The sequence below is a fragment of the Clarias gariepinus genome, chromosome 21 (assembly GCF_024256425.1).
Source record: "Clarias gariepinus isolate MV-2021 ecotype Netherlands chromosome 21, CGAR_prim_01v2, whole genome shotgun sequence".
In the NCBI taxonomy this organism is placed as follows: domain Eukaryota; kingdom Metazoa; phylum Chordata; class Actinopteri; order Siluriformes; family Clariidae; genus Clarias; species Clarias gariepinus.
Window position 1 is genome coordinate 12,767,674 of NC_071120.1, and position 25,215 is coordinate 12,792,888.

Here is a 25,215-nt window from a genome sequence, read left to right on the forward strand (position 1 = left end):
GGCTCTATCCACCAAAGTAACAGCTCTGTGAAAGCATTTTTTTTTTTATTTACTGTATTTGTTTGTTAAAAAAAAAAAAAAAAAAAACATACAGTGCCATAAAAAGTGTTGCTCACTGAATAAATTTCTGAATTCATGCACAGTGATATGGAATACTGCATCTAAAATAACAGTGGGTTGTAGTAATACTGTCAGGTTCATAAACATTTGAACATATTGCATTTAAAATAAAATACTGAAAATTTGAGCAAAGTTAAGTCTTTCGTCTTTAATTCAAGGGGTATGACAAAAGTTTATCATTAAACATTCAGGAATTACAGCTATTTTCATACACACACATTAGCATTTTGAGGGCCCATAAATAATGGAACAAATGGCTGACGAGCAGTTGCATAGTCAGGTGTGATCTGCTCCCTCATTTCTTCATAACTAATGACCAGAGGTGGTTTTAAAAGTGTTAAAGAGTTGTGTATGCAAGTGAAGGGGACCATTATTAGGCTGAAAAAAGAAATCCATCAGAGAGATACCAAAACCTAGGTTTTATACCCAACTAATACAATGGAACATTCCAAAAAAGAAGGACTTGACTGCCAAAGCTCAGCAACAGCAAAAGGCCTGGAAGATTACAAAAGAGTACTAAAGTAAGACCGCAGAATTTTGTCCATTGTGGTGAAGAACCCTTTCACAACATTTTGTGTCATGGCATAAGCATGTATGGCTGCTAATGAAACTAGATATTTTTTACTGGCCCAAATTCAAAATGTATAAACCCGACTGTATATACAGTGGTTACTCACGCGGAATGTCTATGACTGCCACGCACTCTGTCGCGGCAAACGGCAACAGCCAAAGTAAATCAGTCGCAATTCAAAGTAATTTGTGAAATGACCGCCAGGTGGCACAAAAAGACATTTTGCAAACGGCTGCAATTAATTCTGTTTAGACAGACTCTATGTTTCTATCTGTCTATTGTTATTGTTATTATTAAAGAAAACAGCACAAACAACAGCTCAAGGGCTTGTAAAAACATTTTTATTTTAAACGGTAAAAATGTAAATTTTAGAATCCACAGACGCTTAGTGGTCCGAGCACAACGTAATAATCTTTGTATGATAAAATGACTCGTGGCATGAATCTACACGAATCTCACATCGCGCGACCTTTTACTTTAAAAAAAAATGCAGTGTTTAATCAAGTATATGTCGCCTCTCTTTATGAAACGAAGCTGCTCGTTTCGGCTCATATCGGGAGCATTTTGATCAAAGGGGAGATTAAAAGGGGAAAAGTAAAAGTGTGTATGAACAACATAGCACAATGCATGTGTGTGAATGGCCGAAATGTGGTTATGAATAAGGCTTTTAGTGAATGTAAAATGTTCGCGTGAACCAGCGGCGCGTGCATGCGCTCTTTTCCCTTTGCCAAGTTTGGATCTAAAGTCAGATGAACGCGTACACCGATATGAGAGATTTATAAGAGATTTCTCTTTTCAAGAAATACAACAAACACATATTTATACGTGTTAAATAAGCGCTGTCTTTGCGGCGCTGTGTGAAACGCACGCCGATGTGATCCGCCGTATCTCAGTCATAATATGTTTTTGCTGTGTAGTGGACCGCGCGCGCACAACCCCTTGCGGGCGAGCCTCTGAATACGCCGCTTTAACGGGGGTGGGGATGAACACCGCACCCGCAGAACTAGACTAATGATTATGAATGCGTCGGGGAAAACAGCAAGGAAACTGACTGGCCATTTTAATAATTCATTGATAAGTTGATGTCTTTTTGTTTCGGCTGTGCGTGGATGCACTGTAGTAATCCACGTTTTATACAAATTACATGAGCTAATTTTTTTTCATTATTTTATATAAAAGCAGACATTTTGCTTTCTAGAAGTATATATTTTTCACGTCCGTGAGGCGAGTATACACAGAGTTTCGGTTTATTTTCTGACGCGCTCAAGTTAACAGAAACCGATACAGAATAGCGCTGTATTCCTGTTTGCTTTCATTATTTTACAACATCATAACGTTTTGTCATCATTGTGTGTGCACTTAAATAAAAGTAAAGTCTTATAAAGGCTATGTAGCTTATATAGGTTTATTATATAGTTTTTGCCCATTAATCTGACAACACCTGTGACTCACCCACGTTTTCTGATATACACACCCAGAGTTTTCTGGCTACGCGATTGTTACACATGATAAAATATAAAGGCTCACTGTGTTAACATTTACTTTGCTTAAATTCGATGGAACTAAGAAACCCCTATATTTAAGTTCTAAATTTGTACTGTAATTTCAGTACTGTGATGATAAATTCGTTTAATGTTTCACTTGTATTTTATAAGGTTTTTGCCGGCGGTGGTACAGCGCAACGGGGGTGCTGGGATGTAAAAATGTAATTTGTTAAAATGTTTTTATTATTTTATCATCATTATGACGATCATAACAGCCTACTGCATTTAATTCTTATAATAATGCAAAAACACATCAACATCTGCTGACGCAGTAGCACGGCCTGACAATATTTTTATTTTTATGGTAATTTATTTTCGTTTATTTCAGTTAATCTACTACAAATTTAAAGAACACAAAATATAAGATGACGAAAAACATACATGCGTAGCTTTTCTAATTACACATGATAAAATCTAAAGGCTCACTGTGTTAACGTTTACTTTGCTTAAATTCGATCCTAATAAGATTTAATTTAATTTAAATTCTACATTTGTACTGTAATTTTAATACTGTGATTATGAATTCGTTTAACTCCAACGTTTCACTTTTTTTTTCTCCGCTACTATGTGCAGCTCTAACGGAGCGCGGGTCATTAATCATTGTGAGAATGAACTGATGTCCGAGGCGTCAGTTTATAGTTATATAGCGCCACTCAGCGGTAGAAGCCAGCAAACGCACAATCCCAAATGTCGCCACCGTGACCAGAATACCGCATGAGTAACATCTGTACAAAGAATTTGTGCATACCTGAAGCTGTCTCTCCATTGCATTTATCTTCTTGAATGCCTCAGCCATGATTTTGCACAGCAGTTCATACTCCTCTTTGTGTTCCTCTCTGTACTGTAGATTTACTAATGATTGTAGTGAATCTATCAGGCCCAGGTGTTTTATTACACAGGATACAATCACTTCTTCAATTACATCTGGCCGGATCACCTCTCTAAAAGAGAAAAAAACAGAAAAAAAACTCAAAATCTTTTTTGACAAATTTAAGTGTTCTTTTTCTGATTAGTGTAAGTAACAGGTGGTTTTCTTATGGCTACACAGCTGTTTAGTCCCAAACCTGTAAACTCATCACATTGTGCAAGTGAAAATGCTCTTACTTTTCTCTTAATTTCTTTCACAAAGTTAAAAGGTTACCAGTACTAGTACTGTAGAACTATGCAAAGGTTTTTAGTAAAAAACGCTGTAAAGTTTTAAAGATATAAATGTTTATCAAAGAGAAAATCCAAAACAAATCAGTATCTTATGTGCCTGCAAAACAGCATCAATTCTTCCAGGTACAGGTATACTTGCACACAGTTTTTAAAGGAACTGAGCATGTAGGTTGAAACAAACAACTTGGATGTTGTCTGCCTCAAATCCGCCAGTCCTTTGCTGATGGCATTGCTTGACATCTTCTGTTATTGAAGGGAAGTAAGTCTGATGTGTCTTTCATATTTGCCAACTAGCGCGTCTACGCTCCCTTCTGAGCTTCTTTCAAACAGAAAGACTGTGTGGTAACATTTTGAAGCCCTAGTCTGTGTTGAAATCGTAGCCTGCGAGAGACATGGCTGATGCAGTATCGATACCTTGTACCTTGTTGCTGTTCTCAGTTTTACCAGGGTGTTTAACCTGTGACATGTGACTGTATTTAAATCTTCATATAAAATTGATGATCATTGATGAGCACCTGCTTGGTGTGATTGGTTATTGATACACCTCACCAAGATCCTACAAAATACCAGACTTTGTGCAAGTGTAAGAATTGATGCTGGTATAAAGTCAAAGGGTATTCACAACAAATATTGATTTAATGATTTCACATCTTTTAGTGAAAGAATGCAATAACCTTCATCCTCCTTACTGGTAACTTTTAATTGATATAGGAGAGCCATCAAGAATGGGTAGGAACTGGCCATAGAGAATGTAAGGGAGAAAATACCACTTACTTGATGCTGGGACGGAACTGTGGACGAGCTTTGCCAGACAGGTCCCTTAGACGGCCCATTATGCCTGGAGGAAGGCGAATACGTGGTAGATCACAGTAAACACCAGGAATGAAGCCTGCTGAAGGAATAAGGACATCAGTGGGGTAGGTAAACTCTTGGTCCTCATCGATAGTAAGTGGAAGAGGAGACGGGGAGGGGGTAAGAGCCGGCGAAATGGCACCATTGGCTTCTACCTGCCACTGGCATCTAAAAAGAAAAGGTACAAATGTACAGTAAGGAAAAATGCTTCTTATTCAAAATAAACAGTATAAGAATTAATTAAATAAAAATTCAGCAGCATATTTGTTCAGGTTACCTCTGTAAAAGTTTAGAGCACAGAAGGTCATTGCAAGCCTCTTCCTCCCGTGTTATCTCTGGGCCATTGTAGAGTATGCGTAACATGGAACAAGCTAGAACAGAGAGACCCAAAGCGAGGTCAGCCAGAAAAGGCAGACCCCCAGAGACATCCTCTGATGACTCCTAAAACACAAGACCAAATGTATGAAAAAAATGAACAATCAAAATTATGAACAATGAAAAATTATACACACATTAAATATTTTAATTAAATACTTGAACTTTTACACCCCTGAATGGTGTAAATCCAACCAACCCCTATAGTAACATGTTTAATTACAGGACAATGTTCAACATTGTGTTCTTGTTTCTCAGGTTGTTACCAGTTCTTAGAATAAAGTTAGATTCTTGACAACCTTCCACAACAGCATGTTTCAGATCTCATCATAGATTCTAATAGGGTTAACACATGGGTTCACACACCTTTTAAGTAAACAACCATTATAAATTATATCAAGCCATGACCACCCCGTACTTTTTTTTACTACTATAATATTAGAACATTGTGTTATTTAAGTATGAAATGGGTAACATAAATGACTAAACACTAGACCTTTGTTATTTACTTAATATTGCAATTTAATCGATCCTTTGTTGGTCAATTGGTCAGTTTTTAATTCAGCGACGACACTTTAAAATAATTTAGGTAAGTACGTATGTTCCATTTTATATGTCTAAAAATAAACATATTGATCAAAAATAGGGGTGTAAAAACTGTTTTATCAGAAAATGCTAAAACTGCCTGAATCCTCTGCAAATACTCGGATTTCACAAAATAACTACTTCTTCATATTTTGAGTTTATGGGTGGTTGGTGAAACATCAACATCTAGTGGACTGGAGCATGGAGCAGAAGTTATCACTCTGTATGAGATGTACAGATGGTATAATAAATACCACAGGTATATTCCCTTAACTGGCTACAAAGTGTCAGCATGCATTTCATAATGGAGCTTTTAAAAAGAGCTTAGAAAACTGGTATATAAGACAAGGCAAAATTAAAGGCTACAGGAGACTTTAAAAAAAAATTAACATCAACTGCAATGGGAAAACTGGACCGAAAAAAAAAAAAAATACAATATATTTAAATGCAAATCTGGGAGAATTATAAATAAAAAAAAATAGCTTGATTCTATTAGTTAAAGTAATATCTGTTGTGATTCTAGAGTGATTAAATACTGAAAGGGGCATATTTTACAAATAATATTTACAAACCTACATAGTGTTTTTACAATAAATGCTTTGCCATAAGAATATAATAATAATAATAATAATAATAATAATAATTATTATTATTATTATTATTATTATTTGTTTTATTATTATTATTATTATTATTATTGTGCTTGCCTGTGCTCGGACTGTGCAGGAGAAACCCCACATTGCTTTGTCTGGGGTGTTGTGTTCACGGCCGCTTCTCATCTCAAAGGAAAATGTTACAGTGTCTCCCTCCACCTGAAAAAAAATTAATAATAATAATAATATATATATATATATATATATATATATGTGTGTGTGTGTGTGTGTGTGTGTAATGAATGAATGTGAAAGTAAATAAACAACTGCATGCAAGAGTTCATATAAGTGACTCACAAACTAATGAAAAATGTTGTTCTACTTTAAATTACAGGAAAATAAAATGTACCCTATATTACTCCAGTGTTTTAAATAAAAATATGGTGAATTTTAGAACTGTAAAAGGTGTCTAATTACTAATATGTAATGTTTGCAAGCATCATACTACTGTATAAATCGCTTTGTAATTACAATTGGACTTAAGTTGTTTCGTAGATAGTTGTGTTATACATAATGCCTAAAACTCAACAATAATGTTAAAAATTTGCTGCTAATGACTGCTTTCAGAATTATTTACCACATTGTTAATCACATAAAATAATGATGCATTACTGATTGCAGAAAATATCTGTAAATACTGTTTGCTGGAGAGATATGCATACAAATTTTTGCCATAAAAATTCACAAAATACTATATGAGGTGACCAATATTTTCCTTAGAACTGTATAACCTCTTAACAACTGTACTGACAATATGTTGAAATTTTCACATGCACATAAGTTCAGTCCATGACCACATATGTTTTAATTTTGGAATTCACGAAATAGGCTACAGCTGTTACATTTCTAATATCAAACCACTCCTGGTGTAGAGACATCATCAGACTTGAGCTAAGAAGAAAAAGAACTAGATGATTTTTCAGTGATCCAAAGTTCTCTTTTTAGATGAAAGTAAATTTTGCATTTAATTTGGAATTCAAGGTCCGGAAAAAGAGTGAAGTGCAGCTGTCAGTGATGATTTATGGGGATGATTTATCTGGCTGGTGTTGGTCCACTGTGTTTTATTAAGTCCAAAGTTAGCGCAGCCATTTACCAGGAGATTTTCTTTTCCACAAGCACTTGTTGACCATGATATCACTGTGCTTGATTGCCCAGCCAAATCGCCTGACTTGAACCCCATAGAGGATTGATGGGCTATTGTCAAGAGGAAGATAACAAACAGTGACCCATCATTTAATTATGCCTTAGCAATACCACAGGCTAACTGCCTTTATGCCATGCTTCATTGATGCAGTAATTTGAGCAAAAGGAGCTCTGATCATGTATTGAGTGCATAAAAGAACAGAACCTGTTTCAGAAGGACATTTCTGCATTGTAAACAATTTTTTTATTGATCTGGATTTTTTTTTTTTAATGGATTTTTTATTTTCATGAGCTGTATTCCGTAATCATAGAAATACAAACAAAACATGTTTGAAATATTTCACTTTAAATGTCTTCTCCTCTGAAGCCGACAGGCCCGTGATGAAATCGACGGCAATGTGCGTCCAGGGCCGGCGAGGAACTGGGAGTGGCTGGAGCTCTCTTGGTGTTGACTGATTGGTGGTTTTTGCCCTGGTGCACACTGGGCACGCCTGAACGAACTCGTCGATGTCCTGGGTCATGGATGGCCACCAGAAGGTGCGCTGGACAAACTTTAGAGTGCGTCTAGTACCGGGGTGTCCAGAAATAGGTGATGAGTGGCCCCATTCCATGACGTCGCTCCTGAGGGTGGAAGGCACGTACTGTAGAGTCGTCCAGGCAGCACACCTGCCGGTTCGATCTCTGCAGCCTGTGCTTGGCAAACTCTTGTTTCCAGGTCCCAACGGAGAAGTGCCAGAATCTTTGATGGTGGGAGGACAGGCGCGGGTACGACAGATGGATATAAAAATGTTCAAAAGACAGTGCCCACCGCGTCTGCCTCGGGTTGAGTTGTTTAACGCTTTGAATGGTGATCAGGTTTTGTGATCGGTCCAGATAATGAAAGGCTTGCTGGTGCCCTGGAGCCAGTGTCGCCATTCCTCCAATGCCCACTTTATGGACAACAACTCGGTCCCCTACCCCGTATCGCTGTTGAGTGGGATAAAATATTTTGGAAAAGAAGCCACAGGTGTGGAGCTTCTGATCTGGACCTCGCTGGGAAAGGACGGCTCCGGCACCCACATTCGAAACATCCACTTCCATAACGAATGGTTTGTTGGTATCTGGATGTAGAAGTATGGGAGCGATGGTGAATCGATGAGGGCAGGGTTGAGGGTGAAGTGGTGAGGTGTTGCGCGACTCAGAGCGGTTAGGGGTGCTGCAACTGTACTGTAGCCCCGGATAAAGCGACGATAGAAATTCGCAAACCCAAAGAACCGTTGAAGCTGCTTGAGGGTCTTGGGTAGAGGCCAATGACGCACAGCTTTCAGTTTCTGCGGGTCCATGGTCACACCCTGGGGCGAGATGACAAACCCCAGGAACGTGGTGGAGCGCTCGTGAAAAGCGCACTTCTCCAGCTTACAATGCAGTTGATGGGCGAGCAATCTCTTAAGGACTGCTCTGACATGTTGGGTGTGCTCTTCGACAGTCTGTGAATAGATCAGTATGTCATCCAGGTATGCAAATGCCCACCACCCCAACATGTCCCGAAGGACATCATTGATGAAACTTTGAAAGGCGGCGGGGGCATTGCAGAGTCCAAACGGAATAACTAAACTCTCATAGTGTCCAGTGGGAGTGATGAAAGCCGTCTTCCACTCATCGCCCCCCCTTGATACGCACCAAGTTGCAGGCGCTCCAAAGATCCAACTTCGTGAAAATGGTGGCGCCAGAGTCCAGGTTCTTGATGGTAATGTTATTTAGCCCCCGATAGTCGACACATGGACGAAGTTCACCGCTTTTTTTTGTTTACAAAAAAGAACCCTGCGGCGGCGGGCGAGGAGGAGGGTCTGATCTTACTATGTTGTAGGGCGTTTGACACATACTCCTCCATCGACTGTGTCTCGGTGGGTGTGAGAGAGTAGAGATGGCTACGGGGAGGAGCCGAGCCTGGCTGAAGGTCAATTGCTAGTTCGTAGGGGCGACAAGGCGGGAGATGGGTAGAACAACTCAGCCAGGTCTCGGTAGGCCGGGGGAATGGCATTGGTGTCGACGTCGGGGGCCTCGGACTCCCTAGAACACGTCCCAGCCGATGCCGATAGGCAAAGTTCGTGGCAAGCCGGCCCCCATTGTAGGTTCCGATTTTGGGTCCACGAAATCAGGGGATCAAGTTTTAATAGCCATGGGTATCCAAGGATGATTGGTGGTGATGAGATGGGGATTAGATGAAATTAAATAGGTTTTTGTCCAGTAGTGGTAGCGGTGACGGTGGTCGAGGAGCAGCGTATTGATAGGTGAGAACACGCGGCAGGGTCCTCGGGGCTTGCTTCGGACGAGAGAGAAGGCGCTGATCGATGCTAAGGGCTAGATGGATTAATCCCTCCAGTGTGGCGAGGAGCTCTCGTCCGCCAGTTCGTCCTTGATACGTGACGCCAGCCCTTCGTAGTAGGACGTCCGGAGCGTGGCATCTCCCCAAGATGATTTAAGAGTGTTTTGATATATGAGCATGCTTCCTGAACGAATTATGCTTGCAATCAAAGGTTTCACTGTACTGTAAGCTCTTCACTTTTTTAAATAAATTACAAGAAAAATATATTTTTACAATGTTCTATCCATTATGTAACTTTGAACATGTGTCTATGCCTGCAATTGCCATGAACGGTTTTGTACCCAAGGCTTTTAAAATTATGAAGTGAACATTCAGTAAACTAATAGAAAATAAGTGTCTTTATAGTAACTTAAATGAATTTCCTGTTATACAACTGCAATTTTAACCTAAAGTCACACAGTTACTGAAGGGATTTAGTCATGGTCAAACTATCTGATAATCACTTTCAGGTTCAAGTTTGAGTCTACTCTCAAGGTTTCTTCATGTCATCTCACTGATTTTTTTTCCCTTGTCACCCTCACCTCTTGCTTGCTCATTACGGACAAACTGATGGGGATAAAAATGTGTATACTTTTTTATTTAAATCCCTAATTTTTATTTCTGTAACGCTGTTTGGGATAATGTTTATTGTACAAAGTTTATACAAAAAAAAATTTAATTGAACTGAAGGATTAAGTAACCTTGTTGCTCATTAGGATTTGCCCTATTTAAATTTAAATGGCAGCGTATATGAGTGCCATTAATTATTAAGTGCATACAGCATCAGTCTGTGAATGCTCATCCTACCCACCTTCACAAGATCCTTTGGCCAACCAGTACCCAGAACACTGCGGCTGCCATATCCCAGGGTGTTGCCACCATACTCTGTCACTTTGCGACTGTTTGTGTTAGGTCCAGCGTAGATAACAAGCTTCAAATACAAAACAGTGCAAGACTTGAACTGATTTGAACAATCATGATGTTACTTATAGATCACTAGTAAACATACAGATGATGAAACTTAATAAATATTCAATATAAAAATTCATAAATTGACCTAATCCAGTTTGGTCTATTACAGCAACATTGACATTGATTGAAATAGGCACCTTATCATAGTCGTACTGTGAAGAGCAACGAGGATCAAAGCGTAGATAAAGACATCGAGCACCAGGTATATGTACAGTCTCTTTAAATTTGTAGTTGTCACGAACTGGATGGATGGTTTCCACTGTTTTCCCAGCAGCCCATGGGGCAGGGATCTTAAGTCCTGTCAGAAAGCCAGGCTCTTCTCTTTCATCAAGAATCTGGAAACTGAAACGTAGGTCAAGTGTGGAGATTTGCTTTATACTGTTCACCTATTTAAGTAAAATTGTTCTATTTCATCAGCATTTTAACATTGTTTTCTATGACTAAAAGGTTTATTTCATAGAAAAGAATAAAATATAAAGAAAGTGTATACACTCACTTATCATCATTACAAGTGACCTTAGCAGTGTGGTTTAATGGGCCACCTTTCAGTGGAGACCCTTCAACAAATATCGAGGACTGGGTCTTCAGAAGCAATGCAGTCTAATTAATCAAAGCGAAAATAAAAGGAATTAAAAAGAATATTGTGTAAAACAAACACTGCACACTTCTACAATGAACAAATTCCTGTTCATATACTGGCACAAATCACAAACACACTAACCTGACTGGTGTAGAGGACAAGCTGGACAAGTTGTGGCATAAGAGCATCAGCAAGTGACAGAGTTTGCAGGTTAGGGTGCATCAGAGAGGTCAATAGAACTGGCAACAAGTGACCCAGCATTGTAGCTTTAGTCACCTGCTCCAGGCCTTTGAGTCTGAAAAGTTAAGGTTTTTCATATGAGCAATATAAAAATTGTAAAAAACAACTACAATAAGAAGAAGAAGAAGAAGCAGAGGAAGAAAAAGAAGAAAAAGAAGAAGAAATATGTAAATATTTATGTAGGTATGTACACTGCATTTTTAAAGTATTTATACCCCTTAAACTTTTCCACATTTGTTATGTTACAACCATAAATGTAAATGTATTTTATTGGGATTTTACATAGCTTGTTGAAAACTGCAAATTGGGCTTCTAATGGCTTTCTTTCAACAATGGCTTTCTGCTTTCCACTCTTCCATAAAGGCAAAATTTGTGCAGTGCACAACTAATACTTGTAAAACTGTGGACAGATTCTTCTATCCTGAGCTGCAGCTCATCCAGAGTCACCATAGGCCTCTTGTCCGGCCTGTCAGTTTAGGTGGGCAGCCAAGGTAGGTTTGCGGTTGTGCCACACTCTTTCCATTTTAGGATGATGGATTAAACAGCGCTTCCTGACATTTTCAAAGCTTGTGATATTTGTTTTATAACCTAACCCTCCTTTTTCACAACTTCCTTGACCTGTCTGAGGAGTTCCAAATTCAAATTTAAATTTTATTTGTCACATACACAGTCATACACAGTACGATATGCAGTGAAATGCTTATAACCTTTAGCTTTATGATGCTGTTTGTTCACTAATCTTCTATAACAAACCTCTGAGGGCTTCACAGAACAGCTGTGTTTATACTGAAATTAAATTACACACAAAAATGCACACCATACTTTTCAGATTGTTATTTGTAAAATAAAAAAAAAACATTTACCATTTTCCTTCTACTCCACACTTATGTGCCACTTTGTGTTGGTCTATCGTATAAAATACCGATACAACACATTTACGTTTATGGTTCTAATGTTACAAAATGTGGAGAAGAAGGGATATGAATACTTTTGCAAGGCACTAGAAGTATGCATGCAGGTGTATTCATGTATGTATGTATGTATGGGGGTATGCATGTATGCATTCATGCGGTATTCTGGTTTTACCGCCACGCCTTACGGTGGCGACATTTGGGTTTGTGCGTTTGCTGGCTTCTACTGCTGAGTGGCGCTATATAACTATAGACTGACGCCTCGGGCATCAGTTCATTCTCTCAAGAATTAATGAGCCACGCTCCGTTAGAGCTGCACATATTAGCAGATAAAATCAAGTGAAACGTTGAAGTTAAACAAATTCATAATCACAGTATTAAAATTACAGTACAAATGTAGAATTTAAATTAAATTAAATCTTATTAGGATCAAATTTAAGAAAAATAAACGTTAACACAGTGAGCCTTTAGATTTTATCATCTGTAATTAGAAAAGCTACGCATGTATGTTTTTGTAGTCTTATATTTTGTGTTCTTTAAATTTGTAGTAGATTTATTAACTGAAATAAACAAAAATAAATTACCATAAAAATTCTTTAAATAAAACATTGTCAGGACGTGCTACTGCGTCAGCAGATGTCGACGTGTTTTTGCATTATTATAAGAATTAAATGTAGTAGGCTGTTATGATCATCCTAATGTTCTTTAATAAATAATAAAAACATTTTAACAAATTACATTTTCACATCCCAGCACCCCCGTTGCACTGTACCACCGCCGGCAAAAACCTTATAAAATAAAAGTGAAACATTAAACAAATTTATCATCACAGTACTAAAATTACAGTACAAATTTAGAACTTAAATATAGGAGTTTCTTAGTTCCATCGAATTTAAGCAAAGTAAATGTTAACGCAGTGAGCCTTTATATTTTATCATGTGTAACAATCGCGTAGCCAGAAAACTCTGGGTGTGTATATCAGAAAACGTGGGTGAGTCACAAGTGTTGTCAGATTAATGGGCAAAAACTATATAATAAACCTATATAAGCTACATAGCCTTTATAAGACTTTACTTTTATTTAAGTGCACACACAATGACGACAAAACGTTATGATGTTGTAAAATAATGAAAGCAAACAGGGATACAGTGCTATTCTGTATCGGTTTCTGTTAACTTGAGCGCGTCAGAAAATAAACCGAAATCCGTCTATACTCGCCTCACGGACGTGAAAAATATATACTTCTAGAAAGCAAAATGTCTGCTTTTATATAAACTAATGAAAAAAAATAGCTCATGTAATTCGTATAAAACGAGGATTACTACAGTGCATCCACGCACAGCCGAAACAAAAAGACATCAACTTATCAATGAATTATTAAAATGGCCAGTCAGTTTCCTTGCTGTTTTCCCCGACGCATTCATAATCATTAGTCTAGTTCTGCCGGTGCAGTGTTTATACCCACCCCCGTTAAAGCGGCGTATTCAGAGGCTCGCCCGCGAGAGGTTGTGCGCGCGCGGTCCACTACACAGCAAAAACATATTTGTATATTATAAATGAGATACGGCGGCTCACACCGGCGTGCGTTTCGCACAGCGCCGCAAAGACAGCGCTTATTTAACACGTATAAATATGTGTTTGTTATATTTCTGGGAAAGAGAAATCTCTTATAAATCTCTCATATCTCCCGTTCGCCGCGGTTTCACGCGAACATTTTACATTCACTAAAAGATTAATTCGCAACCACATTTCGGCCATTTACACACATGCATTGTGCTATATTGTTTGTACACACTTTTACTTTTTCCCTTCTAATATCCCCTTTGATCAAAATGCTCCCGATATGAGCTGACATGATTTAAAGTGAAAGCGCGCGTGATGTGAGCAGCTTTAATTATTGATAATTAAATAATTATTAAATGGTGGACATAAACAGCAAAAAAGACAATATTATTTTACTTTTGATTATTATTATCATGTTATTGAATGATTATTTGAAACTGAAGCGCTCCGTGTAGATTAATGCCACGAGTCATTTTATCATACAAAGATTATGTTGTGCTTAGACCACTAAGCGTCTGTGGATTCTAAAATTGACATTTTTACCGTTTTTTAATCACTGGAATGAAAGAGATAGAAAGTTTCCTTATCATAACACCCCGTGTATTGTTTTTAATCGCTTGATACACAACCATCTGAAATAAAGCAGCTCACATCAGCGTGCGTTTTGCACAGCGCCACAAAGACAGCGCTTATTTAACACGTATAAATGTGTGTTTGTTATATTTCACTAAAAGGCTTATTCACAACCACATTTCAGCCATTTACACACATGCATTGTGCTATGTTGTTGTTACACACTTTCACTTTTCATTTCCACTTTGATCAAAATGCTCCTGATATGAGCCGACACGAGCAGCTTTGTTTGTCAGAATATTCTTTATCTCTGATAAAGATAGGCGACATATTATTAAACACTGCTGATTGACATTGCTGATTAAACACTGCATTTTTTTTTAGTGAAACAGCTTTTGCTGTTTGGGTTCAGCGTTAAATGATTATTTGAAACTGGAGCGCCTCCTGTAGATTCATGCCACGAGTCATTTTATCGTACAAAGATCATTCCGTTGTGCTCGGACCACTGACTCCAAAACTGACATTTTTACCGTTAAAAATAAAAAAAAATTTACAAGCCCTTGAGCGGTTGTTTTTTCTGTTTCCTTTAATAATAACAATAACAGTAGACAGAAAGAAACATAGAGTCTGTCTAAACAAAATTAATTGCAGCCGTTTGCAACATGTCCCCACCTGGCGGTCATTTCACCAATTACTTTGAATTGCGACTGATTTATTTTGGCTGTTGCTGTTTGGCCGCGACAGAGTGCAAGTAGGGATAACTGCAGGCTGGAGCAATAAGGCGTGCCGAAAGGTCGGGGTGTGCCGAAGGGTAGAGGGCATGCCAAAAGGTAGGGGCGTGCCGAAAGGTTTCTCATTGGTAAATGGAGCTTCTGCATTGGCCAATCAGCGTGCCGAAAGGTAGGGGGGCGTCGAAAGCTTTCTCATTGGTGAAAGGAGCTTCTGCGTTGGCCAATCAGCAGTAATCCTATTTATATATAAGTACCTTTTTTTTAGGGTGGAAGAACATGGCGGCGGTAAGGCTTGGTGTGGTTAGTCAATATAAATATTTTTTTTTCTTTATTTTCGTCATTTAATTGTTCGTTTAATTGTTGTCGACAGACACACATTACTGTGAGACGAAACACTGACAAGTTTTCCCTCGAAGTAAGGCTTGGCAGTTTGTATCGGTGTCCGTTTTGCGCTAGAGATGTTTTTAGGCCTCGTGGAATGTTTTAGGCCTCGTCATTTTATTCTGACCAAAAGTTTGAAGGATTCTGTTTCATGGACTGCTACTACAGCGTAAATAAATGAATGAATGAGCAGATTGAGTGTACAGGTTGGGTGGAGTACACTCTTAAACGGAGCAGCTTTGCCTCTAAATAAAATGTTTTATTGGCTAAAATTGTGTCTGTTTACTGTTTACTGAATAAGTGCCACTTGAAAGGTTACTAAACTGTACCCATCCTCGTCTTTATTGTGGTGTTTTATGAACTATTACATTATACATTTTACATTTTGGTCATATCTATTTGTAAACTCCAGTCTACAGTTAATAACTTGTATATATTGACCACCCACTGTAAATTTATAATAATAGTTACTTGCAATATGTATAGTATGCTTACATAATATCCTGCACATTATGTTCATATTTATTTGCAAATTTCTGACTACAGTTAATAACAACCTGTATATACGGCTCATCCATTGTAAATTTATAAGTATAGTTACCAGTAATCTGTATAATATCCTTCTGTAATAGTCACCCATAGCTTCTCCCGCACATATCCCTCTTAAGTGTACTTAGACTTTATACCTTTATCCTGCACTTATGGCTAATTGCAATGACAAAGTCAACATTATTGTCAATTCTGCTACATGTACAGTGCATACATATAGAGAATTGAAATTACATTTCTCTCAACCCTTGTTACCAATAACACAGAAAAAACTTAAATAAACCTAAAAAAACTTAAATAACACTGGAGAACTTGGAGAACAACAGAGGTAAGATAATTGAGTTACTGTTCTGCAAAAAGGGACAGTTTACAACACAGAAGGCTGAAATGGTGAAAAATGGAACAGTGCAATAAGAATAGTGCAAGTGTGAGTAAAGTGACATTTTAAAGAGCAATATAAAACAGTATAAACAAGAATGTTTTTAGTTTTTATGCAGTTTTAGTAAAACTACAGAAAACAACTGTCAGTTCAAAACATTCTGAATGACTAATTCTGTAACTTTTTTTGGTCTTGTTTGTCCAATACTAAGTTAATAGTATTCCAAAAATATAAAAATTACATTAAAAATTGTATGAACACCTTGTGGTACTATATTCTTTTAAATAATTGTAATTTAATTTTGATTATGGGTTTAAAACAGTTAAGGCTAGAAGGAATACCGCTCGAGCTCTATTGGGCATGCGACACATCAATCTAACGTTTTTTTTCTCTCACTATACAACAATAAAACTTTTTGTATTACAGAAAGGATTAGTTTTAGACGTGAAAAATGATACAATAGGTATAACAATTCATTTCATTATTAGTTTCCGGTCAGAGCTATATATCCCTTTTAGCCACGACCATGACTCAAACGCGCGAGGATGACGTCAGTAACCCGTGGCAACGCAGTATGTTCAGAAAGGAATATTTGTAATATTGATATTTAACAGGAAAAGAATGGAATGTTAATATGAAGGATTATGTTGGCTGCATTACTTAAACGCATTAGAAAGAACAATAGCGTTTAATATTAGCCTGTTATGATTCCGATAGAGGTCGTAACATAGCCTTTAAACAGGCAACTTGTGCAACCATGAATAGCTTTCGGCAAGCCCCCTACCTTTCGGCACGCCCCAACCTTTCGACACGCCCTCCGAGCTGCAGCTACCCCTGTCTCACATAGTGTGCAGCAGTCATAGAAAATCCATGTGAGTAACCACTGTATATATCCATATGCGTGGTTTATTGTATATGTACAATGAAACCTCGGATTGTGAGTAATGTAGTAGTGTACAGCCCTCCCATTGCTAGGGGTAAGGAAGTGAGAACCAAAAATAACAAATACAGTGGAACCTCGGATTGCGAGTAACGCAGTTCGTAAGTGTTCCACAAGACGAGCAAAGATTTTGAATAAAATTTTGACTTGGGAAAGAACCTGGGGAAGAAGTCTTGGTTTACGAGTACCATGTATCACACATGCGCTTCTCGTTTTGACGGCGAACGTCATGTGATCACAACTGAAGCAACGGTTTTTCTCTCTCTTGCGCTGCGAAATTGTGGGTAATGGTCCCCCTGCTGGGTCTTGAGTCTTGGGTCTTGGGTAAGCGTCTCTTACTGGTATAATCAACATCTGTGCACGCGTGTACTGTTTACTATAACACTGTGACCATGTGTGTGTGCGTAAAACATTTATTTTGTGTCTGTAAGCGTGCATGTACAGCGCGTGTGTAAAGCAAAAGCAATTCTCATTAAAGAGTTTTATTGCGCGTGTGTGTGTGAAATGAGTGGAGGAAGGGTAACTGTGTAAGACGAAACGGGGGAGAGGGGGGCTTACTTTAGATACACACACACACACATAGCGCCTGCACAAACAGAAACAGAAAATCCAAACTGGATATTTTTTTTTTTAAGTGCAAGTTAATTTGTTTTATTTTTACTTTATATTTTGTGTTAATTATTTGTATGTATTTATTTTTTTGGGCTGTGGAACTAATAATTAGAGTTTCAATTATTTCTTATGGGAGAATTCTCCTGGAACGAATTATGCTTGTAATCCAAGGTTCCACTGTATGTATAAAAAGTGTATGTACAATATACCCAGTATAACAGGATAAATAAAAAAATTACAAATAGTACTAAATTTAAGCAACCAATCTTTGAATTCTTTTTTTTTTTTTTTTTACTTTTGATAGACCTGTGTGGATATGTATGTTTAGATGTTTTGTGCTGAGTAACAAAATAAGATCATGATCAAAATCACTGTTCAAAAGGGCTTTTACAACGCATGGCCAAAAGTATGTGGACACCTAACCACGGCACCCATATGTGAACATCATGTGATCCCCCTGATTGAAATCTGTTAATGCAACCTTAAGGTAACCATGGACAACCCACTGTTTGTCCATTACTAAACTGACATGCTCAACCAGGTTTCTCCAACTGGAGGATTTATCCATTTCTATCCATGAAAGGTTTGTCTCTGGACATCCTCTAACCCGTGCAACTAATCCAAAATGTAGATGCACAACTTGTTACCTAAAATTTCTCGCAAATCATCCTATTGCTATGCTTGCTCCACTGGCTTTCTGTAGCTGAATTCATTACACATCAGTGCTTTCAGACAGATAATACACTTAACCCCAGACCACCTGACACTGACAGTATGATGCCATGTCTATTGATAAAGAATTGCTCTTAAAAGTCTGTATGTCTCTTTTTATAAAGGAATAGGCCAGTTGCTTTAAATGTAATTGTTAATTTCTAAACTAAATTGGCTTGCATGCATGTACAGTATCTTGCATGTCTCACTCATCAAAATCAGATTAGCATTTGCAATCTGATTTGCCAGCAAAATACAGCTTTAACTTGAGATTAATTAAATTAATTAATTAATCTCTCCAATGACAAAATATATAGAAATATATACAGAACGTATATATATATATATATATATATATATATATATATACACATATATATATATATATACGCAAAATTCAATGAAATTGTTAATCTAATGTTCTGTTAATCTATAACATAGTGCCCCATGCTCAGTTTCAGCAGTGAGTGCACACCCTGTATGTTATCATGCAGTTATACTTAAATACTGCATATCTAGGAGTACAGTATGATGTTGGGGTTCCATCTCTTGCATGGCAAAAGTGGCACACTTCTTCATGACTGCATGGAGGGTGCTGAATGGACTGCTCTTCGAAAGTGCAGCACATGGCTACAGTATAGGGCAGAATAAAAGTGTCTGGAGCCTTGTTCCCCCTCACATGCCAAGTGAAGATACATAAAGACACATAAATGCAAAAAGATGCATAAAGCTGACCACGTACTGTATATTCCTAAAAAGTAACGCCTGCCATATCCACTGATGATGTCTCTAAAGTCTAGGAAGTGGATTTTTTCAGATGGGAAACCTTAAATGTGATAAGCATCTTAAGTATACAGCATTTTTAGAATGCTGCTTAACCATCCAAATTAGTGGATTGGACCCAGCTGGTGTATAATTAATCAACTCCTCAGACTCACCTGCTTTCTTGATCACTAATGTCACTGTTAATGAGGGCGATTGTGACTTGATGAAGAGTTTCCAGAACTTCATCACAGCCAACCAGAATCTTGCAGGCTAGTGACAGAATGCTGGTCTGCAGTTCCTAAAAAAAAGAATTTCACACAGATATACACTTCTGTATTATGAACAAAATGCCCTCACCTAAAACAGCACCTGCAGGGTTTTAATCAACTGCCAGTATGGCACAGTTAGATGGAAAGCAAGATACCAATACTGTTAATGTAGCAAAGTCATGCCTTGCTTACTCTCTGAGGAAATCCTGGGGTTTTACTTTTTATTTTAAATCATATAAAAAAAAATTCATTGTTTTTTATGGTGCCACACAGAGCATCAATTTGATAAGTGAACTGGAGCAGGGCAAATGTAGTCATCTAGTAAAAACCCTTTTTTTCCCGGATTTTTTTTTTTTTTTTTTAAACGAGCCCTGAAAAGGTAAAAAATAAATTTCCACCAGTCTTCCAAGTGTCACTTCATAGCCATATACAGTTTCTTCTATTGCTCTAGTGACACATTAGTGTGTAAACATTTTATACAAATTTGTTACTCTGTGAATACTTTCTGTACATTCTATTCTGTGAATGTTTATATATATGATTGGTGTCAATCATACTGGAAGTCAATGTATGTCGGTCATGTACAAAACAATCTACATGCAATTCCACAAGCATGCAGAGAAATGCAAAAAGTAAAGGTCATTTAAAGGAGATGTTTACCTGTACCTTCATTGTTTCCCCTTGAAGGGAGCTGTCACTGTCATCACTGTCATCAGGGCGGATCAGGACAGTGTTGCTTAGCAAGTGGTTTTGAACAGCCATAATGTAACGCAAGCTTGGTGAAGCCACCTGAAGAAAAAAAATTGAAATTTGAAACACATTTTATTAATAAAGAAAACTATTAAATTAAGAGAAAAAATGTAAGTGTAAATGTGGCAAAGTAAGCAGGAGCTGCATACAAGCAGTAGAGTAAGGATCAGCACAACCAGGGATGCTTGAAACTAAAAAAAAATGGAAGAAAATCTCCCCCTAACCAAAAAAAAAAAAAAGAAAAGAAAAAGGATTTTTTTAAATGGAAATCTTAGAAGCTAGAAATTTAAACTGAAGTAACTTAAATGCAACAGTAAAATGTTGCAGGATTTAATTTTTATTTATTACATTTTCTGTTACATTTTAGTTATGGTTTCTTGTTCACCCTTACATCCTCTGTAGGGTATAACAATTAAGCTTTACTCTCCAGATAGTGCTCTCACATATAGTGCAGAAAGATACACAGTTACACCACTGTGTTGGTGGCCATGCTTCTCTACCAGTTTCTCTTTCCCAGACTGGAAAAAGTAAAAGTTCCAGTTGCTTTGTTCCTTAAAGTATCTTAATTATTGTCTTGTTAAAGTAATTTTCTGAAGTTTAGGTATTTTATTAATTGCATTTTAATCCAATGCTTTCCCCTAGAAGAATTTTCATGAATTAAAGGTTGCATTTCCACAGTGTGAGATATACAGTAGGATAAAATATCTGATCAAAAACAGGTAGTTTATCCAATGTTTACAAGGGTGGCAATAATTCTGAAACTAAATGTATGGCCATAGAAAAAATGTTGGGCCACGCAAGAATAGTCAAATTGATCAATGATCTGATATTTTAAAAATGGATTTCGGATACATGCAGTGATGTTACAAACTCTAGTAGAATTCTTCTGTATCTGCACTTTATGTTGTTATTTCTGGAAACTTTTCTAAACATGTCCTCAGTAGAATGAGTACTTTTATGCTGGTACATTTTTCTAAGAATGTTCTACAAAATAAAATCTAAAAGAAAGCAGGATGGATAAAATTAGTCCTCCTTGACTGCAGTTAATGTACCAATTCGAGTTTGTAACCACCAAGTGGCAAAACATCCTAAATACAGTGGTAAACTCGGTGATCTCCGCAGTGGCGATTAAGATAATGTTACACGACTGTGGCTTTATTTGCAAGAAATGTTTTTATGCGTTGGATTGAAGACTTCTTTCTACTGGATGAGATGCCTACTCAACGTCACTGAAATACCGGCAGTCAAAAACTCTCCAGCCAAACTAAAAAAATCACATTGAGGTAAGTTAAATAAATATTGATTTAGTGGAGTCATAATGTGTTTTAACCTTAGTTAAAAAACATTTAATCAGTTATTATAAGCCTGTTCAGATATCTGACTAACATGATGGCCAAGCTAACATTACTGATCAGTCTACATGCTGGTTTCTAACTATATCATATGTGTTACAATAAGGAAGTTCATCATCAAAATACCTAAATGTTCACTTTTTTTATTTTTTACTCCTGATATTAAAGTGCATTTAATATCAGAACATTAAAATTTTACTCAAGTAATGTTTAATATACAGTATAGGTAAATTTCTGGTAAGATGCTTGTACTGTACCTTTATTTTAGTATAGCTTTCAAGTACTTAATAGTAATACAAAAAGACTACACACACGCAGACACACACACACACGTCAGCCTCAGGAGCAAAAAAGGGAAAGTTAATTAAAATTCTAATAAAACAGCTAATTATTTTAAACATATACACTCACCTAAAGGATTATTAGGAAAACCTGTTCAATTTCTCATTAATGCAATTAGCTAATTAACCAATCACATGGCAGTTGCTTCAATGCATTTAGGGGTGTGGTCTTGGTAAAGACAATCTCCTGAACTCCAAACTGAATGTCAGAATGGAAAAGAAAGGTGATTTAAGCAATTTTAAGCGTGGCATGGTTGTTGGTGCCAGACGGGCTGGTCTGAGCATTTCAAAATCTGCTCAGTTACTAGAAATTTCATGCACAACCATTTTTAGGGTTTACAAAGAATGGTGTGAAAAGGGAAAAACATCCAGTATGCGGCAGTCCTGTGGGCGAAAATGCCTTGTTGATGCTAGAGGTCAGAGAAGACTGGGCCGACTGATTCAAGCTGATAGAAGAGAAACTTTGACTGAAATAACCAAAGCATTTGTGAAGCCACAACACGCACAACCTTGATGTGAATGGGCTACAACAGCAGAAGACCCCACCGGGTACCACTCATCTCCACTACAAATAGGAAAAAGAAGCTACAATTTGCACAAGCTCACCAAAATTGGACAGTTGAAGACTAGAAAAATGTTGTTCGGTCTGAGTCTGAGTCTCGATTTCTGTTGAGACATTCAAATTTAAGTCAAGTTGAGTCAGAATTTGGCGTAAACAGAATGAGAACTTGGATCCACCATGCCTTGTTACCACTGTGCAGGCTGGTGGTGGTGGTGTAATAGTGTGCGGGATGTTTTCTTGGCACACTTTAGGCCCCTTAGTGCCAATTGGGCATCGTTTAAATGCCACGGGCTACCTGAGCATTGTTTCTGACCATGTCCATCCCTTTATGACCACCATGTACCCATCCTCTGATGGCTACTTCCAGCAGAATAATGCACCATGTCACAAAGCTCGAATCATTTTAAATTGGTTTCTTGAACATGACGATGAGTTCACTGTACTAAAATGGCCCCCACAGTCACCAGATCTCAACCCAATAGAGCATCTTTGGGATGTGGTGGAACGGGAGCTTCGTGCCCTGGATGTGCATCCCACAAATCTCCATCAACTGCAAGATGCTATCCTATTAATATGGGCCAACATTTCTAAAGAATGCTTTCAGCGCCTGTTGAATCAATGCCACGTAGAATCAAGGCAGTTCTGAAGGCTAAAGGGGGTCAAAGTTTATTAGTATGGTGTTCCTAATAATCCTTTAGGTGAGTGTAAATTGTTACAATAAAACATGATGCATATGGCCCTAATGGTACCATAAAAATATTTTGACATACAGGCACAGTGGAGAGAAGCTTCTGGAAGTCTTCTTTGTCAAGTGTTTGGCATTTAGTGATGAGAAGGCAAGATTCACGCACTACAGTCTTCAGTATGCAATGGAGCAGTTCATCATTTAGCCTACAATGAAAGAAAGATTCGCTAGTTCTGGTCAAATTACACAATTCTCTTTGCATTACAGTAACAGAAAGATGTTATTTTCAGAGAAATTGTGCAGCATTTACCTATAGTGGTCATCATCCTCACTTCCAAAGCGGTTCTTCTGCAGTTGGTCAGCAAGGTTGTTAAGAATAATATCACGCAACTGGGACAAACCACTATTTCTCTCACCTATAAAAAAATATATATATAGTATTAAACGACTGCCAATAATCGCTCAAACCTGCAGCATCTGACTACTGTTTTAGATAATCTGCAGTGCTGTGAGGAACAGGAATTCAGAGTCAGATCTGGGTTGCATTTGGCTGAAGTTTGGATTTCTGAGTAAGAATGTGAAGGGAGTACTGGAGTACTGTTGTAACCACAAACTTATGCTTGACAGCTTAAATACAAACTAAACTGTTGAACATTATTTTAAGCAAACATCAAGACCTACCATCAAATGCCTCTCCTATCTCTAAGAGAACACTGCCACCTATTGGTGAATCTAATACTATACAACATAGGCAAAACCTCAAAGGAGGAAAATCCTTGTTTGATGTGGGAAATTTGGATAATTAAGCTAATAATACTAAAAGGTGAGGGCAGCATTGTGAGGGCAGCATCATGCTAGTGGTATACGGAAATAACTGTTGATATACTGGCACAAAATCTGCAAATACTACTTCAGTGTCACATGCTAGTAGTATGACATAGTCGAATTACCTTCCGTGAGGACAAGTTTTAACAAGTCATTCAGTTCCACCTCTCCCTGATACAAGATATTTAAGCCAAAGCTGTAAAACAATAACAAAACAAGGAAACAGTAGTTAGTGTGCAACAGAAATGTAAAAATGTTTTCCTTTTTTATTGCAGCCATGCTGATTTTTCATCAGCTTTTTTACATCACATATATGTGGGTCTTGAGATCCACTATAAACGACAAGTCCAGGTGAACCCGAGTGTACATGTTTCTATGCACACTCATCATCCACTTTAAAAATAACACCTGAAGCTCTTTAATTAGCCAATCATGTACAAATTTTCTGAAGTTCTTGATTGGTAATTTAATTAAGCTGGTTCAATACAATTACCAATCAAGAACTTCAAAACATTTTTAAATAAAAATGCAGAATGGAAGAAAAGTGTAATCTTTGTGACTTTAAAGAATGGAATGGATGTTAGTGGCAGATATTTGAATATTTCAGAAACTGCTGATCTCAAGAGATTTTCAGAAATGAAAAGTCTTTAGGATATACTGGAATATGAATGATTAAGAGAACAGTGATCACAGATTTTTTTTTTTGTTGTTTTTTAAACGCCATTCTTTATAAACTCTAGAGCCATGAAAGTCACAGGAGATCAGCAGTATCTGAAATATTTAACCAAACCCAACTGGCACCAACAAGCATTTCACCGTTAAAGTGACCGAGACCACACTTTCCCCTCATTCCGGGAGTTTTATGAGAACTTTACCTAAAGCTCTTGACCTGTACAGAGCACCAGCTGCTGCCACGGGTTTGACTGATTAAATAACTACATAAATAAGCAGGTGCACAAGTGTTTCTATTAAAGTGGATGGTAAGCGTGTAAACAAGTAATACCCACTACCACAAGTATTAAGCTCTTACACTCTCCATGGACTTTTTATAATTGCAACCTCAGGTGTTTATGCTGCTGTTAAACCGTATTAAATGACAGTGTCTGTTTAATTACATATAGCCATAAATTCAAGCTTAAATTACAAAAATTAGACTAAGTATTGATTCTATCATTCCTC

At 37.5% G+C, this 25,215-nt stretch overlaps 1 protein-coding gene across 4 annotated transcripts in view; it reads right to left on the bottom strand.

Moving 5' to 3' along the window:
- LOC128509806 (probable E3 ubiquitin-protein ligase HECTD4) overlaps nucleotides 1-25,215 on the bottom strand; it is a 128,930-nt gene that overhangs the window by 67,784 nt on the left and 35,931 nt on the right. For 2 of the 4 annotated variants that reach the window (XM_053481652.1, XM_053481651.1), the window contains exons 14-26: nucleotides 24,162-24,232; nucleotides 23,522-23,627; nucleotides 23,297-23,417; nucleotides 20,188-20,310; nucleotides 19,426-19,550; nucleotides 11,039-11,192; nucleotides 10,814-10,917; nucleotides 10,455-10,659; nucleotides 10,157-10,276; nucleotides 5,913-6,017; nucleotides 4,523-4,686; nucleotides 4,168-4,413; nucleotides 2,984-3,176 (exon numbers count right to left, since the gene is read on the bottom strand). In XM_053481652.1, coding sequence (XP_053337627.1) covers nucleotides 2,984-3,176; nucleotides 4,168-4,413; nucleotides 4,523-4,686; nucleotides 5,913-6,017; nucleotides 10,157-10,276; nucleotides 10,455-10,659; nucleotides 10,814-10,917; nucleotides 11,039-11,192; nucleotides 19,426-19,550; nucleotides 20,188-20,310; nucleotides 23,297-23,417; nucleotides 23,522-23,627; nucleotides 24,162-24,232 — 1,837 coding nt within the window. Of the gene's footprint in view, nucleotides 1-2,983; nucleotides 3,177-4,167; nucleotides 4,414-4,522; nucleotides 4,687-5,912; nucleotides 6,018-10,156; nucleotides 10,277-10,454; nucleotides 10,660-10,813; nucleotides 10,918-11,038; nucleotides 11,193-19,425; nucleotides 19,551-20,181; nucleotides 20,311-23,296; nucleotides 23,418-23,521; nucleotides 23,628-24,161; nucleotides 24,233-25,215 lie in introns of all 4 variants that reach the window. The other 2 variants (XM_053481650.1, XM_053481649.1) reach the window with 1 other exon arrangement.